Consider the following 17,387-nt stretch of genomic DNA (forward strand, 5'->3'; position numbering starts at 1 on the left):
ATGGCCATCATTTCTTCACGCTCTTGAGGCCATATTTGCTCCATCTCAGTATGAAGATCCGAGAGGTGCTCTCTGCAAATTAAGCCAAACAGGTTCGGTGCGAGAATACCAAACCCAATTTGAGTCTCTCGCAAACAGAATTGTAGGTTTACCTCCAGCGTTCTACTTAAGCTGCTTCGTTTCTGGGCTCAAACCGATGATACGCCGTGAAGTTCAAGCTTTTCAACCTGCATCTCTCACGCAAGCTATCAATCTCGCCAAGCTACAGGAAGACAAGTTTGCAGATCGCGCAAGTTATCACACCAGGGGTTCAGTGCCGCCGCCTCCGCCACCGTCGGGATCTTCCTTTCGTCCGACACTCTCCGTCACTCCCCAAAAAACCACACCGGCAATTAAACGGTTATCTCCTGATGAGTTGCAAATTCGCCGTGACAAGGGTCTGTGTTATAACTGCGATGAGAAATTCCAACCGGGGCACAAATGTAAGCGTCTTTTTCACCTCTTGATTGTTCAACCTGAAGATTCCGATGATGAAGGATCTGCGTTTCAGTTGCAAGGTGAAACCGAACCCGAACCGACTCCTGCTAGTGCGGATCCTCACCCGACCCAAATAAGTCTCCATGCCCTTATGGGTCATACTATTCCCCAAACCCTACGGGTTGTGGGTCATATCCGCAAAAGCCCAGTTTCTATCCTCATAGACAGTGGGAGTACCCACAATTTCCTACAAGATAGAGTAGCTAAGCAGCTGGGCCTCACTCTTGAACCAGCCCACTCATTCAAAGTGTTGGTAGGAAATGGTGAAGAGCTCCAATGCACCTCCATTTGTGCCCAAACCCCCCTTCTGTTGGGACCTCACAAATTCATGGTGGATCTATTTATGTTACCTTTGAGTGGTGCAGAGTTGGTCCTAGGGGTCCAATGGCTCAAGACTTTGGGACCGATTGTGACTGACTATGAGAAACTCACCATGAGTTTTACCAAAGATGGGGATGAAGTCCATCTGACTGGAATACCTAAACCCAGCCCAACTGAAGCAAACCTTCATCAGCTGAATCGATTGATCGATACAGGGGCCCTTGATACTTGCTTACACCTCCAACTCCTCTCGCCAGATACTACCGAAACCGACCCACCTCCCTCAAACCAACACATTCAAAACCTACTTTCCAAATTTTCCCCCATCTTCAAAACACCCACCTCACTACCCCCCAACGTCCAGTAGACCACAAAATAACCCTTCAACAAAATACAAATCCCATCAATGTAAGACCATATAGATATCCTCACTTCCAGAAGCAGGAAATCGAGACCCAAATCAAAGAAATGCTCACTAACGGTATCATCCAACCTAGTTCGAGTGCGTTTTCCTCTCCAGTCTTATTGGTTCGTAAGAAAGATGGTACTTGGAGGTTTTGCATTGACTACAGAGCATTAAATGCTGTTACGATCAAGGATCGTTTTCCCATTCCTACAATCGACGAACTCCTTGACGAACTTTATGGTACACGTTGGTTTTCCAAATTGGATCTTCGATCCGGTTATCACCAAATTCGAATGGCTCAGGGGGATATCCACAAGACAGCTTTTCGCACTCATCAGGGCCACTATGAGTTTTTGGTAATGCCCTTTGGCTTGAGCAGTGCTCCTTCCACTTTTCAATCCACTATGAACTTGATATTTGCACCGTATTTGCGACGCTTTGTTATTGTTTTCTTTGATGATATTCTGGTCTATAGTGCTACATTTGAGGCGCATTTACAACACTTAGAAACAGTGCTTCAGTGCCTCCTTGATAATGAATTCTGTCTGAAACACTCCAAGTGCTCCTTTGCTCAAAATTCCATTGACTACCTAGGGCACATCGTTTCAGTGGAAGGAGTAGGACCGGATCCAGCAAAGATCAGTGCCATGGTGGATTGGCCCACACCTAAGAATGTGAAGCAACTTAGGGGATTTCTTGGCCTCACGGGATTCTATAGGAAGTTTGTGCGCAATTACTCCACCATTGCGTCCCCTCTCACTACCCTTCTCAAACGAAACGCTTTTGTTTGGACAGATGAGGTACAAGCAGTATTCAACTCATTAAAGAGAGCAATGACAGAAGCCCCGGTGTTGGGATTACCAAATTTTGCTGAAACGTTCGTCTCGGAAACAGACGCATCAGGGTCTGGCATGGGGGCAGTTCTGATCCAAAATGGCCATCCACTTTGCTATTATAGCAAGGAGTTTTGTCCTCGCATGCTGACTGCTTCTACCTATGTTCGCGAGCTTTGCGCAATCACTTCTGCTGTCAAAAAATGGCGTACCTATTTGTTGGGCAACACGTTCACCATTCATACGGATCAAAGGAGTCTTCGAGAGCTTATGACACAGGTAATTCAAACTCCGGAACAGCAGTTCTATTTGGCCAAACTCTTGGGGTACTCGTATAACATCGTCTACAAACCTGGTGCTCAGAATAAGGTTGCAGACGCATTGTCTAGAGTCCACTGCTTGGCACTTTCAGTTCCCCATATGGAATTCCTCACAAAATTCAGAGAACAATTGGCCTTGGATGACGCGTTTCAGCAACTGCTTCACAAAGTACAGGAAACTCCTCTCGCATATCCGGATTTTCAGATAATTGAAGGAATGATATTCTATAAAGGCAAACTGTTTGTACCTGCCAACTCCACTTTCAAACAGATTTTGTTAGAAGAGTTTCATGCTTCATTAATTGGGGGACACAGTGGCATACACATGACTTATGGACGACTGCGGGAGAATGTATTCTGGTATGGGATGCGCAAGGATGTCATAGAATTTGTGAAATCCTGCTTGACCTGTCAACAAGCAAAGACAACCAATCAGTCCCCTTTTGGGTTGCTGCACCCTCTCCCTATTCCTGATAGAGTATGGGAAGACATTGCTCTAGACTTGTAATAACCCTGCTTAAAAACACTCTCAATTTTATGTTAGTTATTTTTATCTTTGAGACTTAAGTGGGGGCAAAATGGTAATCTTGCCTTACAAGATATTTTAAAAGACAAAGACCATTTTTTTTTCCTCATTATTTTTTCTTCTCATTTTTCCTTATCTCTCTAGAACCTTGTCTTCTCATCCCTTTTTCTTTCTAACTCCCTCGGTCATCTCTTCATTCACCCCAATCTTATCAATTTCATCTAACACTCAAATAATCAACATATAATGGTGTTTATATGATCTTTGAATACTCTAGATGAGAAGCATGCTGAATTTTTCTCCCTCTCTTCCACTTTGGCCGAACCAAACCCTTCATTCCCATTTATTTCCTTTCCTTCACTTCTGTTAGCATGAGAGGAAGGCAAGGCATGGGTTTTGGAGCTTAATCTTGAAGATGCATGTTGTTGAGTAACAAGAAGTTAAGGAGCTGAAGCTAGAGGATTGACAAGGAATAAGGCTGTGGTTAATCTAGGTAAGGTTGAGGGTTTGATCAAAGAAATGGAATTTAGAACTTATGATATCAATTGAAAGAATGCTTTGAGGTGAGCTTTCTAATAAGCTTTGTTTTTTTTTTACAAATTTATGTTGTGGGTTTATGGAATGAGATAGATTAGGGAATTGTTGTCGTTGGTTATTATTGATGGTATGTTGTTGATGTATGTAAGGCTGAGTTCTTAGATGAAATGCGTTAATATGGTTAAAAGTGATTATGATTGAACTTTAGAAATTATGAGTAGAAATTCGTATGGCAGTACAAGTGCTAATCGAATCAATGCTGCTGCTGTGTAGCCCAGACCTGTGCAATTGTTGGATATATGGATTCCTCATTCAATTCCCTTCAAATCGGATATAAATTTCGTGTGATTTGGATTAGAAACGAACTCAGAAAACACAATAGAAGTTTGTTAAATTCTGCATGAAAATGCTTACGGGTTTAGACGAAGATTTTACCGAATAAGCTAAATTGCGAGTTTTAGTTAACGAATGGGTCCAGAATTGAATGTATATGTTTAGTAGACATAATAATAGTTTGGATCGAAGTCTGATCTGAAATGGGAGCGTACAGAAGCCATAAGCTGCAGTTAAGCTGTTTTGGCAAAAACAGAGCTTATGGGCATAGCAGGAGCTGAAATGGGACTTGAGGAGCGTCGGGACTTCATAAAAATGTTAAGGTGAGTTCCTTTAGCTTAGAACCCACCTTTGAAGATCGATTATGATTATGCTAGATTATTAAGATAATACGAATAATTAGACCATTTTATGAATTACTTGTCTTTTGTTTAAACATTTCTATTATGCCATATGAATGGTACATTTGAAGTAAAATGATTATAAGATAGCAAGAATGATTATTTCATGATTAGGCTCTCTTACTTGTTAATTCTAAAATGTCTTTTATGTTAATAAGTATGTTGATGTTAGTATAAATGTTGGAGGGAAATTAACAACACAATTGATGCATATATACTTATAGAAATGATTTGAAAGAAAATTTAAAATGCAACCTATGAGTAATATGCTCACAGTGAATTATTGAAAATCGCAAAGAAATGGAAATGATGAGAAAAATTGAAATGAGTAACATGCTCATAGAAAAAGAAAGAAAAAGAAAAGAATATGAAAAATCCGTTTGCTGCAACGAAGAGATAATGCAGCCTATGAGTAACAAGCTCATAGATATTTTATGAAATTCCGTTCGCCACAACGAAGAGATAATGTGGTATATTCCGTTCGCCACAACGAAGAGATAATGTGGTATATTACCGTTCGCCACAACGAAGAGATAATGTGGTATATTCCGTTTGCTACAACGAAGAGATAATGTAGCCTATGACGTACGGGTCATAGTAACGAATATGAAAATTCCGTTTGCTACAACGAAGAGATAATGTAGCCTATGACGTACGAATATGAAAACTCCGTTTGCTACAACGAAGAGATAATGTAGCCTATGACGTACGAATATGAAAACTCCGTTTGCTACAACGAGAGATAATGTAGCCTATGAGGTACGGCTCATAGTAACGAATGAAATGTATAATTAATGATATGAAATTTTAAGTCAAGAATTATTCGAATAATATTTGAAAGAGAAAAGAAAATAAAATTTTCAATTATGGATCCTAGGAAAAATTCTAAGTTCCAATGTTCTGGTGGTTTAACAAGCCAACAAAACTATTCATTACTGAACTTTCTGCAAAGTAGAAGATAGAAGTTTGTGATTACTCTGCTAGGAAGTTCTATGGATTAGTAGGATGAAGGGTAAAGAAATGCATTTGGCAAAAATGACAGAAACTGAGACATGTAAATGGGAGCATCTTCTTGTAAAACTTGCAATTAAGAAAATCAATATATCTTTTGAGTTTGTATCATATGCTACATGGATCATAAGGCTTCGTATGCGAGTTTTGAGGGGAAGGAAATGAAAGGTTAAGGAGGGGAGGGGGAAAGGAGGGAAAACTCTTCCCTTGTTTCGGAGTTAAGAAACCAACAAGAAAGGAAAAATGAGGTCATATGTGATAATTTTACTATTTTACCTTTTTTTCTTCTTAAAATCAATACCGTGTTGTACTTTATAGTTATTATATAAACATAATATTTTTTTACCAATCTTATAAAAATTTTGAAAACATTTTTTTAAAAAGTGATACAATAATGATAAATTAATTTTACTAAATATCTAAAAATTATATTTCCTTTTCTTTCATAATTATTATTTTTGGGTACAAATTTCATTAATAATTTAAATAAAAAATAAAAGAATGATAAAAGAATTGGAATTTTGAATTATTGTAAGAGTAAAATTATCAATTTGTATGTTTAACCCCGAAAACCTTCCAATATGGAGGAACTCCGAAATAAATTAGACTAAATAAACCCTTCAAAACCTTTCCTCGGTTTTTTTTTTAACTTCCAAACAAGGATTTATCTCGCCACAAGCCTTCCCTTCCCCCTCCCCTCCAAAACTCAACTCCCAAACAAAGCCTAAGAGAATTTAAATTCCTTGTTTTCTCTAACATCCTTGATGCTTCTGCCTTCACAATGAGAGTTCAAGGATGTCTATGCGGTGTTTGTGTTGACGGAGTCTGACTTTCCATGCTGAGTGGTGGCATGCACCAAAAGAGGAAATGGTCGACCTTTTTTGCTTCATGAATAATTTCATTTTTGCTAATATACATAGTTTTAAAAACCGGCTCGGACCGGCCGGTCGAACCGGTCCGATCGGGAACCAGTGGGTATGCCGGTTCGAGCCACATGTCAGATTGGCTATGCATTTAAACCGGTGAAAACCGTTTTGACTCGCCAAAAACCGGTTAAAACCGGTGACTCGACCGGTTTTCTGAGCCAACCCGGTTTAATATTTTTTTTAATTTTTGTTCTCATAATTAGTCATTAGGGAAGGATTAAGATTAATACCGATTATTGCTCCATTAATGTACTAACTATACTAATTAATACGGTTTAATGCTTCAACAATTAATGCAGATTAATGCTTCAACAACTTTGAAGATTAATGCTTCAACAACTTTGATTTTGTAGAAAATCCAGAATATGAAAAAGTGAGGACAACAGGAATCGAACCATAGACATCAAAATGAATAGTTGGTGAAAACTTAACCACTACAACGACTTCATTACATATGTAAATATATCACATTTTAATTTTAGAAGTGGCTAGAACACAACGTTTCTTTTCTTTTAAAAAGAGAAAGAGAAAATCATTATTAAATATAATATTTACACAATAATTTTAACATAACATCATATATTTTTTTTAGAAAATCTAGATATTATATTAATATTAATATATATGCAAAACAAAATCTATTTCATGTTTAAAAAATATAGTTATATAGATATTAATATACATTTTTTCAAAAAAGATATTAATATACATATTACATGTCTCTTTTTTAGTTTTTAAGTGGTCGAGTCATCTATTCAATCCAATTTAATTTTGTTAAATATGTATAAAAAAAATTAATCTTAAGACAGAGTCATCTAGCCGAGTTATTCGGTTTAATCCGATTCAGTCATGTGGTTCAACCAGTGACTCAGTGGTTCGACCATTAACTCAATGACCCAGTACCCCTACTGAGTCGATGACCGAGCTGAGTTTTAAAACTATGCTAATATATCTTATTTTGACTCAATGTGATATTATTGAAATATCAGGCATTCCTTTCCTAATGATTAATTTCTATAATAGTTTTCACTGCTGCGTTTTTTTGTCTTGTTTAAATTTAGACTCAGTTATCTAGTTTGATCTGATTTAATATCTATACCTTTTTTTTTTTTTTATAGAAGTTGAGTTATACGGAGGAGTCATTCAGTTAAATCACGTGGTTTAATTGATAACCTAGTTGTTCTATCAAGGACCTAGCTAGTACATTGATGAAGTTGATGACTACTTTGAATTTTAATTGAAAACATGATCCAAGACTAAAATCAATTCATTCACATCCACATTTTTACAATTGAATCAACTTCCAATTGTTCAATAACTAACTGAAATTATTATTAGTCGGTTATATACTTATACAAACCGATAAACTCACAAAATGATCAACATCAATTTGAATAGATCAAATCTACAATCCCTAACAAAAAAGAAAATCAAGGTAAGTAAGAATTTCTTAAAGAGGTTTATTACATTTGAAATGTGACAAAAATTGGTTCATAGAGATAATATAATAAGCAAAATGCCTTTTTTGGTCCTTTAGGTTTAACAAAAGTACCGGATTAATCCTTTAACTTTTTTAAGTTTCAAATAAGTCATTTAAGCTGTTAATTTAATGCATATATTTAATTGTTTTTTTTAAGTTTTTAAGTTTCAAATATGTTCTTAAAAGGATAACGGTGTAACAAAGTAATAATTTTTTTTTCTCGAACAAGTAACAAATTAATAACTTAAAAGAGCTATTTGAAATTTAAAAAACTTAAAACTAAACCTGTATTTTTGTCAAACTTAAAAAACCAAGATAAGTACTTGGCGAATATGACATCGATAAGGATGCAAAAATAAGCAAAGTTGGGGGAGAAATAAAAAGAGGAGAGGAGAATGGGAGGAATAGAAAATTGGTAAGCTCAAAATAAGGCTGATACCAATTTGATGATTGAAATAAAGAAAGTGTCTTGAATGCTTCTTATTCTGTATCAGTAAGCTCATTCCGCCGTTCTTCTTCACTCTCTATCTAGTTGCACTTAAACTTGTCATCACGTCATCATTTTTAAGGTTAAGGTATGCTCTCTCTGTTCCTTCCACTGCCAATTTGTTTCTTCCAATTCATCGATTACACGTTCAGCCTCTTCCTTCGTTCATTGACAATGTTGATGATGCTGTTTCATCCTTCAATCACATTCTTCATATGAACAACCCTACCCAACCCATCTTTGAATTTAACAAGATCTTATCTTCCCTTACTAAGTTGAATCATTTCAACACTGCTATTTCTTTTTCGAAACAAATGGAACTTAAATGTATTCAACCTAACATTGTTACTTTAAACATCTTGATTAATTCTTTCTGCCATCTCAATCAAATCAATTTCGCATTTTCTATATTCGGCAAAATTCTCAAGTTAGGTTATAAGGCTGATACTGTAACATTCAATACAATTATCAAAGGTCTTTGTCTTAATGGCGAGGTTAGGAAAGCCATTTACTTTCATGATCATGTTATAGCAAAGGGGTTTCACCTTGATCAAGTTAGTTATGGGACATTAATTAACGGGTTATGTAAATCCGGAGAAACAAGAGCTGCCCTACAGTTGCTTAGAAAGATTGAAGGGTTATTGATTAGGCCTAATGTGGTAATGTATAGCATAATCATAGATAGTCTATGCAAAGATAAGCTCGTAATTGACGCCTATGATTTATATTCTGAAATGATTTTTAAGAAAATTTGTCCTGATGTCGTCACTTACAATACTCTAATATATGGTTTTTCCATTCTGGGTCAAATGAAAGAAGCAGTTGGTTTGTTAAATCAAATGACCTTGAAAAACATCACCCCGAATGTTCGTACTTTTAATACATTGGTTGATGGTTTATGTAAGGAAGGAGAGATGAAAAAAGCTACAAGTGTGTTACCTGTTATGATAAAACAAGGTGTGGAACCTAATGTTGTTACTTATACTTCTTTAACGGATGGGTATTTCTTGGTTAAAGAAGTCAACAAGGCCAAACATGTATTCAACACTCTTTCTCTAAGGGGAGTGACTCCTAATGTTCATAGCTACAATGTCATGATTAATGGATTATGTAAGAATAAAATGGTAGATGAAGCTACGAATCATTTCAAAGAAATGCATTTAAAAAACATGGCTCCTGATACTGTAACATACAATTCACTTATCGATGGACTTTGCAAATCGGAAAGAATCTCTGATGTTTGGGATCTTATAGATGAGATGCACAATAGAGGTCAATCAGCTAATGTGATCACTTACAGTTCTTTATTGAATGCTTTGTGCAAAAACCATCAGGTTGACAAGGCGATTGCATTATTAAATAAGATGAAAGACCAAGGGATTCAGCCAAATATGTATACATACACTATACTTGTTGATGGACTATGCAAAAATGGAAGACTTAAGGATGCACAAGAGGTTTATCAAGATCTTTTGATTAAGGGCTACCGTTTAGATGTTTGGATGTATAATGTTATGGTTAACGCGCTTTGTAAAGAGGGCTTGTTCGATGAAGCATTGTCCTTACTCTCAAAAATGGAAGACAATGGCTGCACCCCAAATGCGGTAACTTACCAAACTCTTATTTGTGCTTTGTTCGAAAATGACAAGAATGATAAGGCGCTGATACTTCTTCGTGAAATGATTGTTAGAGGTCTATTGTAATCTAGCACTAGGTGAGGTGCTTTCAAGGTATAATTTGTTATTTTGAATTTTAAAACGATCGTCTAATCTTTATTTCTTTTGATAGAAATACAAGAAAAATTTGTACAATTGGCTGACTATTACATTTGTTTTGATTTAAAGTTTATACTTAGCTAGTTTCATTATGATACTTGCAACAACAATAGTGGTTGACTTTTCTTATTTCTTAATAACTATGCTTATCTTCCTAATTGGTGTGAATCTACTTTTCTACCCAACTGTCCCGTGATTTATATTCTGAAATGCTTGTCAAGAAACATGGTTCTTTCAATAAATTTAGATACTTAACTCTTTTGATATCAACATTTATTATTGAGTTCTGTGCTGTTGATCATGCGTGTGTGTTATTTGTTTGTAGCTTGCACTGATAATATTCACCAGTCAAGAGGCATAGCAAAAGCCGCCTGAAAGAAATGTCAAATGCACAATTAAGTCAAAATGATTCCTTTCTGCTGAGTTGTATGTTTCATAAAGTTGAATATTTAGATAAATGCTCAGTGGCAGGTCATTGTTTCATAGGAAAAATGTGATATTAAACCATTGATTATAAATTATAAACATCTGTTTTTGCTATTTTAAAGACTTGATGTGTATTGTTTTGGGGATCTACATTGTGATTTGTTGTGTAGTAAATACCTTTTAGGTTTGCTTTACTTCCTCTCCCTTGACCCCCTGTATATAGTTTCAATCTTAATTTTACAGATTCTAAATGAGAAAGTTAGAAGGTACTTTGGTAGCCTGCAAAAAAACAAAGCTACCAGTTCCATTATTTAACAAATTCAGATCTGTTGGTCACTTTGATTCGTTAGTCACTTTAGTCCTTGACGTTAACTAAGAACGGTGGCTATGTCAAAAACACGAGGCTAAGGAAAGAGAATGTAGAGCCATCAAAATTAACCTTTATAGATTTAATTTGTAAATACTCACATGGATGACTTTCCATATGTGTTCCCCTTTGAATATTGTTGTTTTCTATGTTAAAAATGGTCATTGAGAACATGTTAGCATGTCATTTGGTCAATTTCGTCGCCACATCAACATTTTTGACCAAGTTGACACCCTTATTCTCATCGGGTACTAGCGTGACTAAAAAAAAGTGGAATGACTAACGTCGAGGACAAATGTGACAATGCATTACACTGATGGGGACTAAAATGTTTTTTCCCCCTTAAGATATAACTCTTTTATTCTGCTAAGTAGCCTAGTGGCTGAACTCACACACTTTACGTGTGAAGAAATGGAGATTCCAGGGTCCAAAATCTGAGCCTTGTATAATAATGTCCTTACAACTACCGACTGAATTATACTTACAAGCGACAATTGTAGTTTATATTTTATATGAAGTTGTGTGAGTGATTGAAAAGACTAAAATTCAATACCCCCGATTTATTTCAATTTTCACATTATTTAGTGGATTTGTGACCTTTAGTGGAATAATAAAAGAGATTAACATGTCCCAAAATATCATGTTAAAAAAGACCAATTTCACTAACATTTGATATCTTGGAGATCAAATTGATATTTTCATTTATTAAGGACCAAATGAGTTTCTATGTTTTTTTTTTCCTTTCTCGAAGACCAACATAGGACTTATTTATGGTCGGTATGAAAGGATAACTATTATGATTCAAAGTTAATGGATCCATTGCAAGCATATAATTAAGCATTCTGATACTTACTTTCTAATATTAATCAATAAACCTATCTTTATCTCCATTGTAAAGCTTCATTCTTCAAATTTCTGATTCATTTTCTTTTGGAAATCATGCATCCTTTTTTTTTTTTTCATTTCTTTTTTTCAAATTTTCTTTAGCTTTAAACCATCTTGGTCATTGAACTATCAGGTTTATCTGACATCAACCATCTGCGAGGAGATTCACACACATAAACGTCCTCCATCTTCTTTTTATTTTACTAGCTTCATATGTATTGTCATTCTGTTATGAAGGTGTTCCATTCCGATTTCTTTCAAACCTGTATCGTCTTGTGGTATGTCATTCTCTAATTAAGCACTTGTGAGGTCCTTCCGCATTTTGGGAGCACTGAAGTGTCACAAACTGCTGCCTGCATAAGAGAAATTAAATTAAGTTTGCAAGTGAGAAGTGAGAGATGCTCTATTATAGCTTCATCAGTGGATCATTCATTTCCATGTATAATGAGTATATGTTGCGAAAAAGATGTTCAATTCAAAGTAACATACAAGGTATTGAATACTATCATAGGGACAAAATGCTAAAGTTTTATTTGAGATCAAAGGCCGAGTAAGGAAGGACGAGATATTGAGATCAAAGACATTACACAATTATCTTTTAATATGAAAATGTAAGGACTGAGGAAGGAAAAACAAGATAAGGAGAACAAAGCTCCAAATATGAGTACTCTTTGTTTCCATTCTTATATTGGCTTCGTAGAAAAAGAAATTCAGAGATAAAAAACCTTCCTCTAAACATGGAAAATAAAAATTAGAACCAAACCAAAAATAATGCATACACTAGACAGAGCTTGTCAATCTACTTGAATCCTACGTTCAGCCTAAAATATCAATAAGCAAACACCAGTTATGCAAGGGAGATGTGCTATTTTAAGTTTTATATGCAACAAAGAAACTTCTTTTATCATGGATTATTCAAAAAATACATTTCATATACAACAACGACGACGACAACCACGTCTTATTCCACTAAATGAATAGTTATAATTTTTATCTAGATGTTATGTGTATCTCGTTATGTCAACAGGCTGCATCACAACAAATAAACAAACATTAAATCATATAAGTAGAAATACATAAATTTGGCAAAATATATGTATTTTCACAATAGCTATAATATTTCATAGAAGAAAAATATTAGTTTAAAGATTCAAACTGGTCTAGAGAAACATACACATCGTTAGAACACCATCAGTATAATAAGGGTAAGTTCAAATATAAAGGGTGTTTTATATCTTTCACTGATCAAGCAAATTTTTTCTGTCTTTTCAATATTGTTGTATAACATAATTTGATTTAAAAATTGTGTATTTTATATCAAATCGTGGAAATAATTCAAGCCTAGCCAAGAGAATTTAGATTTATATAAACTTCATATGTATTATTAGCACAAAATTCTTGTTAGATGTTACAAATATGCTTTCATCAAGAGCTCTTGAGAATTTAATCTACAAATGTTCAGTTATTTGCAAGACCTTTGAAACATGTGAAATAAAAGACTCACTATAAAAGATATTAGAAATAGACTTGTTTATGCATCAGAAACAAAATAAAAACAGATTACAGCGTTCACACAAAACATAATTTCTTGTGACATTAATTATTCCAACCCTTGCATATATGCTTCAGACAGATTTCCAAAACTTAGAAAATTGGTTTGGAAGTATCAAATTATATGCTTATTTAAAAGAAGGAAATGTACCAGCTAAAATAGAACCTGAAAAAAGATATCCATTTTATTGACGAAAACATGATTTTGAAACAAAAAACAACTTAAGGGTAGACAACAATTGCACTAAGATATGCAAGAATGTGAGTGAGATTTTAACATGAAATAGTGGCAGGGCAATTTGGTTGCCAAAGCTTCAGCATTCCCTTCAGAAATTAAGTTTCTAGCTGAATATGTACATGGCAAAGGTCTAAGGTTGGTGATTTATTCTGATGCAGGTATCACATTTTAATCTAATGAGGTTTGAAGATAAGAGAAATTAATTGAAAATTTATTTGTCAATAGGAAATACAGAAACAATTGAACAAGTTATATTTCTAATGAGGTTTCCATTTTAATCTATACATTGATGTCCACTGGATCTCAATATAATATGCCTTTCAAATTTCTATCGCGTGTTAATGAATTAACAAGCACAATATTGAGATAAAATAACTGCATAGAATGCTTTGTAGATATATCCATCCACACCACATAGTTGACATTTTCATCTATTCTTGGCAGGATTTCTAATTCACTTATGTGCTAACCAATGTTCCTGTCACCATACTCTTTTGGCTTGGCTTAATTAAATCTGGTAGCAAGAGGTCTCCTAATGTGAAAGACTCTCAAATAGTCAAATCCCTTTCATGAGTATTTCTTCAATATTATCCAAATTATTCACACATTCTCTTTAATTTAGATACTATTTCTAACACTGGTATTGAAGTCGAATTTTGGTGGCTAGGAAAGGGCTACCTACATAGGGAATGACCGGAAAGGCTGAGTAAAGCACTGTAGAGTGCAGCCGCCGGGAAGTCGACTCTGAGGGGCCCATGTACAACATTGAATACTTGAAACTATCAAGATGGGGTAGGAGTTAAAGAAATGAGATTTCTCTCTTGCTTATCTCTCTTAAACTCTCACCTGCTTATTCTATCATCATCCATTATCAATAACTAACTACGGCTAAGCTCGCCCTTCCTCACTCATTACCTCACTACTCATTTACTTCTTTTTAGAATAGACTTTCCATATTTTAGGGATGCCACGGAATGAAATGAAATATAAAGCATCGAGATGTTTACTATTGTTGAAGGTATTGGCTAGAGATGTAAAACAATTAGTAAAACACAACAACAATAATTATAATATCCCTTGTGTAGGAACTCACCAATCTATCATTTTGTTTAGTATAAAAATAGTTAACAAATGAAACAACAATAACAAAGGCATTCTTTCCCATTAGGTGAAGCAGCAAAATAAATGAAATGATAAATAATGTTGAAACATAAATTCAAAATAATAACAATGTTGAAGTCAAGAAAAATCTTACCAAGTTCTGATCATAAAGTACACCTTTCGCAATCATTTCACGAAGTCTCTCGGCCTTATCATTTTCATTTTTATCAAACAGAGAACGTTTAATTATTTCGTAAGTCACAACATTTGGATTGCAATTATTGTCCTTCATTTTTGATAGCATAGCCAAGGCTTCATCAAACAAACCCTTGTAACAAAACCCATGGATCATAATGGTATATGTATATACATCAAGATTGTAGCCTTTGACCAAAATATCTTCAAAAACTTTCATTGCATCCTCTAGTCTTCCACCTTTACACAATCCATCAATTAGAATAGTGTATGTGTACATATTTGGTTGGATACCCAGGTCTTTCAATTTTGTTAATAATGCAACTGCCTTGTCAACATGATGATTTTTGCATAAAGCATTTAGTATAGAATTGTAAGTAATTATATCAGGTAGTTGACCTCTATCATTCATCTCATCGACTAGCTTTAAAGCATAAGAGATTTTCCCCGATTTACAGATACCATCAATAAGGGAATTGTAAGTTACCACATCAGGAATAATGTTTTTGCAATGCATTTCTTCAAAGAGATTCATGGCTTCATCGACCTTTTTAATCTTACAAAACCCATTAATCATTATATTGTAGCTTGGAACATCATGAGTCGCTCCCCTTGAGGCCATAGTGTTGAATATACGTTTGGCCTTGTTCACTTTTTTAACTAGGCAATATCCATCCATTAAAGAGTTATAAGTAACAACATCTGGTTTAATGCCTTGTTTAATCATCATAGCTAACATATTTTTAGCTTCTTTCATCTTTCCTTCCTTACAAAACCCATCAACCAATGTATTAAAAGTACGAACATTCGGGGTGATGTTTTCCAATATCATTTTATTGAACAAACCAATTGCAACTTTCAATTTACCAACAATGCAAAAGCTACAAATTAAAGAATTATAAGTGACAACTGTAGGAGAAATTCTCTTAGAAACCATTTCAGAATATAAATCAAAAGCATTGTTAACAAGTTTACTTTTGCACATACCATCAATAATGGTATTGTACATTACCACATCAGGCTGAACCAATTTTCCATCAAGTTGCCGGAGCAATTCAAGAGCTGATTTTGTTTCACGAACTTTACATAACCCATTAATCAAGGTTCCATAACTAAATTGGTCCAACTGAAATCCCATCGCCACCACCTTGTCATGAAAGTGCAATGCTTTGTTGATGTCACCTTTGAGACAGAGACCCTTGATGAGTGTATTCAATGTTATGGTATCTGGCTCGTAACCGTTTTTGAGAATCTTTGTCAATACACAGAAAGCAAAAGGGATAAGACCCATTTGGCAGAAACAATTGATGAGGATGTTGCAATTGACTAAGTTAGGTTTAATTCCTCTATGTTCCATTTTTTGAAAAAGGGAAACAACAGTGTGGTAATGTTTGGTCTTAACAAGGGAACCTAAAATCTTACCAAATTCGATGTTGGGAGGAGTGGGATTCTGACGGATCAAGCGATTGAACAATGAAACAGCATCATCAGCATCATTGTTGTTATGGAATTGAGGGAATATCGTTGAAGAGGAGAAGCATAAAGAAGGAATGAAATAGAAATGAGTGTTTTTCTGAAATCGAAAAGGATGAAACTTTTTGGGAATAGAGACACGAAAAACATGCCTCAGAAACATGCCTCACGAATGTGTAGCTCACGAGGTTTCTGCACTCACGAGGGTTAAGGCAAGCTCACCTCAGTCTCAAAGAAGTCCTTTGGGGAGTCATCGCCAACTATATACAAGATTCTATTTTTATTCTTTCTAGTCTCACCCCATATAATTCTAATTACACCCAAATTTACTTAAAATTTTAAGATAATACTAAAATTGCCATCGTCATGTAAATTTCTAAAAACCCCTTTTTCATGATCATTCTACCTCTCACCCTCTTTCATCCACAAATCACCATAGATGTGCAACCAAGATCAAAGATTGAATCAACGTCTTTGTCAATGATTTGTATTCTATTCATAAAGGTTTTTGAATTTCATGAATTTCATTTTCTAAGAATTTCTATTTATTTATTGTTAGTTGTGTTTTTCTTGTTTTGGTATGAGATCAGTGTTAACCGTAATTTAATTTTACGTAGCCACTATTATTCACTATAAGAGGTTAGTGTAAATTCAATTTATGTATGATGTTAGGGGAATTTCTATATTCTTTTTGAAATTTAATTACATACTTCTTTTAAGAGCGTACATACTTTTATTTGTTGATTATTATATATACCCTCCATCTCAAAATAATAGTCGTTTAAAATTTCTACACAATTTTTAGGTAATGATTAATTGTGTTGGTTTCAATGATAAAATTAGTTCATTCACTATAATTCCCTTATTTGGTAGTTAGTGAAGTTGTTAAGTTAGAAGAAATTCAATAAATAAGGTAGGGCTGACAAAATGGACTGGACCCGTCGGGTCGGCCCGTTTAACCCGCCATTTTTAGCGGGATGGGTTGAGATTTTAAATCCGCCACAAGTAGAGTGTCCGCTCCGCCTATCCCGCTAAAAAGTGGGGCGGTGGCGGGGCGGGCGGATTGGCCCCGTTGAGTTGATATGTTAAAAAGAAACTCTTTTTTTCACTTCTTTTTATTTATAAGTCACGATAAATTTTCGAATTTTCACCTCCATATATATTAGGGGGAAAATTCAATTAAGTTTATCACTTTTGTTTTATGATTTTAGTCTCATATTTTTAACATTTAGTTAATCGATAACTCATGGAGTTTTAT

General features: G+C 34.8%; 2 protein-coding genes across 2 annotated transcripts; one reads left to right on the forward strand and one right to left on the reverse strand.

The window, feature by feature from the left end:
* Window positions 1-7,261: 7,261 nt before the first annotated feature.
* Window positions 7,262-10,455, forward strand: LOC146917902 (uncharacterized). The gene has a single exon (XM_085716668.1). The coding sequence runs from the start codon at window positions 8,334-8,336 to the stop codon at window positions 9,819-9,821; it is 1,488 nt and encodes a 495-aa protein (XP_085572794.1). The 5' UTR covers window positions 7,262-8,333; the 3' UTR covers window positions 9,822-10,455.
* A 4,090-nt stretch (window positions 10,456-14,545) lies between these two features.
* LOC146917903 (uncharacterized) lies at window positions 14,546-16,340 on the reverse strand. Its single transcript, XM_085716664.1, has one exon. The coding sequence runs from the start codon at window positions 16,290-16,292 to the stop codon at window positions 14,577-14,579; it is 1,716 nt and encodes a 571-aa protein (XP_085572790.1). The 5' UTR covers window positions 16,293-16,340; the 3' UTR covers window positions 14,546-14,576.
* Between the last annotated feature and the right edge of the window lie 1,047 nt (window positions 16,341-17,387).

This window comes from Medicago sativa, chromosome 6 (assembly GCF_051527215.1).
Source record: "Medicago sativa cultivar Bolivia chromosome 6, Bolivia_mono, whole genome shotgun sequence".
Lineage (NCBI taxonomy): Eukaryota > Viridiplantae > Streptophyta > Magnoliopsida > Fabales > Fabaceae > Medicago > Medicago sativa.